Here is a 7139-nt window from a genome sequence, read left to right as displayed (position 1 = left end):
CTTAACTGACTAATGTGAATTTCCCTTTAGGGATCTATCTATCTATCTATCTATCTATCTATCTATCTATCTATCTATCTCTCTATCTCTCTATCTCTCTCTCTCTATCTATCTATCTATCTATCTATCTATCTATCTATCTATCTATCTATCTATCTATCTATCTATCTATCTATCTATCTATCTATCTATCTATCTATCTATCTATCTATCTAAAAGGAGGAAATGTGGTCCAGTGTGACCACAGAGTCCAGACCTGAACCCCACTGAGAGTCTTTGAAAAATAAATGCAACTTTGGACTTTGGACGGAAATAAATGTTGTGACATTTCAGAAGCTTATTGAAACGATGCCACAGCGAATGCATGCTGTAATCAAAGCTAAAGGCGGTCCAACGAAATATTAGAGTGTGTGACTTTTTTGGGAGGGACGGGCAGTGTATATAGAAACCAACAACCTCATATTCACACCTTTAGAGCCGTCAATAAACCTGATTTGCTAGAGAACCCAAGGAGAACCCATTGAGATCAGATCAGCTCCACACAGAAAGGCATGGAGATCAAACCAACTGCACCACAGGTCCAGTGTCAATCATTTTTGATCAAAAAACCAAAGCACATTGACATTTTGACTTGATCGTGACACTAGATTCGATTGGCGACAGTTAGACTGGCGACTTGTCCAGGTTGTACCAAGTCTACACCCTGTAGTTGAGCCAATGGATGGATGATCGTGAGAATTCACCTAAAATGACACTTTCAAAATTAATTGAGATATTCCAGTTTGGATCACAGCAGTCGACACCTTCCTGGACGCAATATTTTTTTTCGTAGGAGAGGTCCGGGAAAGTCCCGCCTTTCCCGCCTCTGATTGGCTAGATGGGCTCAATTTTCGACTCTGATTGGCTAGAAGGACTCTTGCCTGATTGGTTATTTGTTTTGGCTGTGAAACGGCTGTGAAACGCAGGCTGTCGGCAAAGCGTGATAAGTGCCTAGATTTACCTGCTCTTACTTATCTGGCCTGTCTAGCCTCTACCTGGTCTTTTTACTAAACTTAACCAACTCCTTTCTTCATTGCCTAAACCTAACTAATGGCACAATTACACTTCTCTCAAACTCAAAATGTAAACTTGGAATATAAATTTAAAAACTCAATTTTTCGCAATGTGAAACCAGCGGGGATCGAACTCGGATTCACCACACCGTAGGCGAAAATGCAAACCGCTACACCATGGTGTCTGAACGCACCAGAAACTTCAGTTTGTATATATTTTAGTTTACTGCAGTACTGTCGTGAGATGACGTTACACGGCCAAATCAAACAACCAGTCAGAGGAGAGTTCATCTCGCCAATCAGAGGCGGGGAAGGCGGGACTTTCTCGGGCCTATCCTACGAAAAAAAAAATTACTTCCTGGACGGTGCTGCTGGCGTTCATGAGATGAGCGAGATGTTGGTCGAAGTGAGGATTTTATTGTTTGACTTCATGATGAAACTTGGTTAGCCAACTGGTAACTTGTTGCTATGTAACATACAATACAAGTGGCTGTTTTTGTCAACAAGCTCTTATGAGCAACAAGTCAACGCCATCCAGTCGACCTGCATGTTCCCGCGTGGCGTCTCTCCACAGGGATCCAGTGCGAAGACGTTGCGCTGGGAGGCCAGTAGGATCAGATAGTGAAAGTGGGCGGGGCTTAGCGCCTTGGTTTCTTTCATCTCGATCCTCTGAACCACCGAGGATGGAGGTGCTGGTACCTGACCGAGCTGGACCGCGGTCATGGACGCCACCAGTTGTTCAACGTTGGCTTGTTTCACGGGAGGGTTTGTCGTGGCCTGACTCGCTGGACAGAAACCTTGGAGGGAGGTGAGTTCGGGTTCTGGCTCGAGGTCCATTTGGTCTTCGGAGTAAGTGAACGTTTGGACAGATTGTGCAGAGTCGGGACGTAGAAGGCGGCGGCGACCACCGTTGGGATGGCGGACCCTGTTGGGCCGAGTTGATGGTACATTCGCCCTGGCTGAAGCGTTCCTCAGGCCGTCGACCAGACGCACGCCCGCGGTGTATCTGATGACCTTTGGAGCGTTGGGCGGCTGAGAGAGTTTCCCACGTCGTGACATGTTTCTGTTTCTGTCCTTGTAGACCCTCAAGACTTTCGAATCAAGAGACGCATAGTCGCAGTCTACCACGTTGTCATACTTGGCTGCAGACAAGAGGAACCGTTTATCTTCAGGGGGATCGGGGTCTGGTTGGGGCTGAGGATCCTCTGAGATGGACGGTTCAGACTCCTGATGCTGGGGAGTCCAGTCTCGGGGCTCCGCAGTCGGTGGACCAGCGGTGAACCTGGGTTTTGCAGCTGTGGAAACAGGAGTTCACAACTCAGACACAAAAGCTGTGTTCGAAATCGCCCCCTATCACGGATGTTGTGCACTATATAGTGTATTCGCTGTTTTGTAGTGTTGTTCGAATTCTCCACGATTAATAGTGGACGAGAAAACACCCACAATGCACCGCAAAATTGAGTGAACAAGCGATGTACACTACTTTCTACTCCCGTATGTATCCCACAATGCAATGCGGTCGTGTTTTGCCAGAGAAGAAGAGGAAGCTAATTAGCATGTTAGCTACGATTTATTTAGGCAATTTACCAAAAAACTCCTCAGACGTATTTGCCTTCGCTCCGTTTGCCTCGTCCGAGGAGCGGGGGTTGGGCAGCAGCATCCCAACATTAACAGGCAGCATTAAATCAAGCTAATTAAGAAGCTGTAGTAGAATATGTAGTAAATACGAGCTAAGCTAATAGCCACAGAGCCGTTACGGCTCACGGTCGGGACACACAACAGTAGTTTACCAAACCAAACTTCCGATATTTCAACAGTTTATTGTCCGTGAAACACAACCACACAGAATCACATCCTCAAGTGTTCCCGCAAGTGTCTGATTTTTCTTATTTTATTTTTATGTGTCCGGTTTGTTTCATACGTCCATGGTTTGTTTACAAGATTCTCGGCGCGTCTGCTTCCGTCACAGTAGGCTAATGGGCTCTATGCACAGCTCCACCACTTCCTGAATTTAAGGCAGGTCCTTTATTTCCTGTCTTACATTATTGGACAAACTGATTAATCCAGGTGTGTCTGAGTAGTCACAATGGTCAGACACATCTGGATTAATCAGTTTGTCCAATAATGTAAGACAGGAAATAAAGGACCTGCCTTAAATTCAGGAAGTGGTGGAGCTGTGCATAGAGCCCATACCTGGCACATCTGCTGACGCAACCACGTTCAGAAAGTTACCGTGTAGTGTCCGAATTCTCCTCCCGTCGTTCCCTACATCGTGTACATGATGTAGTGCACTATATCATATACATGATGTAGTGGATGGGGAGTGAGTGAATGAGTGGATGATTTCGAACACAGCTAATGTCTGGACCAAGAGAAAACTTAATATTATCAGAAAATAACTGACTTTTCTTGATACGAGTGTCTCTTGCTTGAGGCAGAGGGAGTTCCTGCACAGGGTCCTGTGGACGACAGTAACTTTGCTTGGGGATGAAACGATCGGTGGTCGCCACAGGACGTTGAACCAGAGGCTCTGGAGGTTCTGTAGAAACAGAAAAAGAAAATGTTACAGAAAGGAAAAAGGGAAACATTAACGTTAAAGGGACAACGAGGAGTTTCTCCGTCGGCAGAACGAAAAATTCTGTGACAATAAAAAAGTCTCATATTAATGTGGATGAATCTACGTTACCCACACTTGTTAATGGCTCCATTTTAGATAAATATATCGTTTTGTCTCCATCGTTATTTTGTTATTATTAGTGGTGGTGGAAATGCTGGTCGAGCCGACCAGCGTTTCCTTACTTTCGGTTTTGTGGCGAGTCATGAGAATAACGCCGCCAAATCACCGTTTATGGTCGGAACTACGATGGTATGTGATCGTCTTTGAACCTCTGACTTTAATTCTTGATGAATGAAAACATGAGTCTGTCTTGCGCCGGTCAAAGAATTTCACGTTGCGCGGAGGCTCATAAATGTAGTGTGAAAACGCTTCACTTTTCCAAAACTCCTCGTTGTCCCTTTAACTTGCCCCACAGTGTTTGTCGGTACCTTCAGGAATGAAAATGGGTGTCCTCCGTGGTTCTGGTCGATACTGCGGTGGAGATGTGACGACTTCAGGAACCTTCACGTCTTCTCTTGGTTCAGGTCTGTTTCCATGAGAGGAGGTCGGGCTGGAATAGAAGGAAATTCAGTCTTTATGGAGATTTGTGAAGGAAAGTGTGAATAGGAACAAAGAGTAACTCAGTTTAAACACTGACAGGATGTTCTCCAACGTTCTTGAGCTGTAGGTGGGACCAGCTTCTTGTCTCGTTTTTCCGACCTCGTGGTTCCGAGGAGTCGTTGTCTGAAGGTCAAGGGGCCGTTTCGGGGGGAAACGTCTCTTCATCTCGTCTTTCTTCTCCTCCTCCAGCTCCATTTCGTTCTCATCCTCACTTCCCATCTCATCTCCTCGGTCTTTCCCATCATCCTCTTCTTTCCTCTTCCTTTTCACCCTGAATGTAATTTCCTCCTCGTCCTCGTCATCATCGCCCAACCAGAAGACTCTTCCGCTGTCATCTTCCTCGCTGCTGTAGTCCTCTGGAAAGCAGATGTCGTCCCAGCCTTTGACCACGCCGAGGCTCCGCCCCCCTCTCGACCAGCTCCTGATCGTAGAGTTGGGGATGTATCCGTCCGGAGCGATCGGCCATCTCACCGGCTCCACGGTCACCTCCTCAATCTCAGACATGATGGTGTAGCAGGTCCTCCTGGACCCTGTTTACCCAGCATGCACCTGTAACCACACACACAGGACAACATAAAAAACTCTGTCGCTACTGATCATCCTATATATTTTTATATCTTTTGCATCTCTCTGTATCTTGTTTAAAGAGATGGACAGAGTACTTGACCCCAGTACTTGAGTAAGAGTACAAATACTACTGGTCAAAATTTACTCCGTTACAAGTAAAAGTAGCTCAGTCGACATGTTACTCGAGTAAGAGTAAAAAAGTACTTGCTTTTAAAGGTACTTAAGTATCCAAAAGTACATGCTTTTAAATTTACTTTAAGTAAAAATAAGAGTAAGAGTAAATTTCTTATTTTTCACATCAATGAATGACTCTAATTTTTTCTAAATGAATTTAAGGAGCTTTTAACTCTTGTTAGTGAGAATGAACTCTTTGAAAGCAGCTGCACTGATGTGCTGCTTTTAGGGGTTAGGGTTTCCTTCTTTGACAAACACAGCTTGTGTCCAATAGGATTTTAGAAAAAAAAACAACAGACCTGAAAGTAACGAGTACTTTTCAGCCTTCCTAGAAATTAACTCGAGTAAAAGTAAAAATATTTGTCTTGGAAATGTATTCAAGTAAGAGTAATAAGTACCAAAGAAATCTAATACTTACAAATCCTCTGGATATGTACTTAAGTACAGTACTCAAGTAAATTTACTCCGTTACTGTCCACCACTGCTTGTTTGTCTTATATTTATATTTTTTACCAGTCCACTACTGTGTGCACTGCATGTGTGAATGTATTTGTATGTAATACTGCTGCTGTAACTGTGAATTTTCTCATTGTGGGATAAATAAAAGCATACTTTACTTTACCTAATTGTCCACAGTTAAAGGGATAGTTCAACATTTTGGCAAATTGGCCCATTGCCATAATCCCTATAGTCATAGCAGTAGGTTCGTTTACCTTTAATTGTTGGTGCAAGCTATTTTTAGAACGGCAGAGCAGAGCCGTGAGCTGCTCAGAGCTACGCTACGGAGGCTCATGGGATTTCTTGGTTTCCCTCATCAAACTCATCAAATACACAATCCAACAACTCCACAACGCTCTGGTGGACAAGTTGTGAGCTGCACATTCACCACGCTATGAGATAATAACACAACGTTACCAGACAGAGTTGTTGTAGAGGGAAATTCATGCAAAACCACTGGATGCGCGTTGCCTTCAGGGACAGTTTTTCAGCAAGCAGTCTCTGTATTTACCTCAAAAACGGCTTAGTTTCGTAACGTTGTGTTATTATCTCATAGCGCGGTGAATGTGCAGCTCACAACTTGTCCACCAGAGCGTTTTGGAGTTTTTGGATTGTGTATTTGATGAGGAAAACCAAGAAATCCCATGAGCCTCCATAGCGTAGCTCTGAGCAGCTCACGGCTCTGCTCCGCCGTTCTAAAAAATAGCTTGCACCGACAATTAAAGGTAATGAACCTACTGCTATGACTATAGGGATTATGGCAATGGGCCAATTTGCCAAAATGTTGAACTATCCCTTTAAGAGATGTAAACATTTGTTTTCATGTTTCACTCACCTGGACGGCCGAGGCCTCAGAGAGAACGTCCTGCAGGTTGTTGTCACCTGCAGACATCCTGTCCTCCAGCAGACGAACTCCTTCACTTCAGTTCTGCTGCGATTCTCCATTTTTATTTCAAATTCAAACATTTAAATTTGAATCTTTAGAGATAGAACTGACGACGGGTTCACTGTTCCATCCACACAGACATGTATGATGGAGACGTGGGAGTTTGGGCCAAACATCAGTGAAGAAGTTTGAATTGATGTTGATTTTCTGTAAGAATCTGACCTTCACCTCACTGCTGAATTTCTCACTTTGATTCAGTGGAGGACAGTTTACTGATATTTAGCTCCATTCACTTTATAACATTTGTAGTGCATGAGCAGCTCTGCAAACTGTAATTCTGTCAGGAATAAATAAACAAACTCTTTTAAAATCATGATCAATAACCTCTAAACATTGTCAGCAGGGCCGTTGCTAGGAATTCTGGGCCCCTTAAAGAATACTAAAGTGGGCCCCTCCCCCCAACTTTTCCTTTTTTTTTCTTAGACTACGTATGTATTATCGTTTTTTATTTAGCCTTCTTTGTTTTGATGCTAATGCAGCATTACACTGCAAAAAATCAAGTTTCTTAGCAAGAATATTTGTCTTATTTCTAGTCAAAATGTCATTTCTAGTCAAAACAAATCTCATTCTACTTAAAATAAGACACATCATATTGAAAGTAGCTTGTTTTTAGACACTTTTTACTTCTTTCAAGCATATTTTCACTTGGAATAAGTAGAAAAAATCTGATAGTGAAGCAAGTTTT

General features: G+C 43.5%; 1 protein-coding gene across 1 annotated transcript; it reads right to left on the bottom strand.

Moving 5' to 3' along the window:
* Positions 1–1548: 1548 nt before the first annotated feature.
* LOC146975421 (uncharacterized) lies at positions 1549–6473 on the bottom strand. Its single transcript, XM_085794387.1, has 5 exons — positions 6344–6473; positions 4307–4818; positions 4098–4219; positions 3457–3591; positions 1549–2347 (listed from the first exon to the last, which is right to left on the bottom strand). Exons 2-5 carry the CDS (start codon positions 4771–4773, stop codon positions 1563–1565), a joined length of 1509 nt encoding a protein of 502 aa, XP_085650513.1. The 5' UTR covers positions 4774–4818; positions 6344–6473; the 3' UTR covers positions 1549–1562.
* Positions 6474–7139: the final 666 nt, after the last annotated feature.

Source organism: Trachurus japonicus, chromosome 13 (genome assembly GCF_045865225.1).
Source record: "Trachurus japonicus isolate A0001 chromosome 13, Traja_1.0".
Lineage (NCBI taxonomy): Eukaryota > Metazoa > Chordata > Actinopteri > Carangiformes > Carangidae > Trachurus > Trachurus japonicus.
Note: the sequence above shows the minus strand (reverse complement) of the source record. Positions and strands in the feature narration are given on the sequence as shown.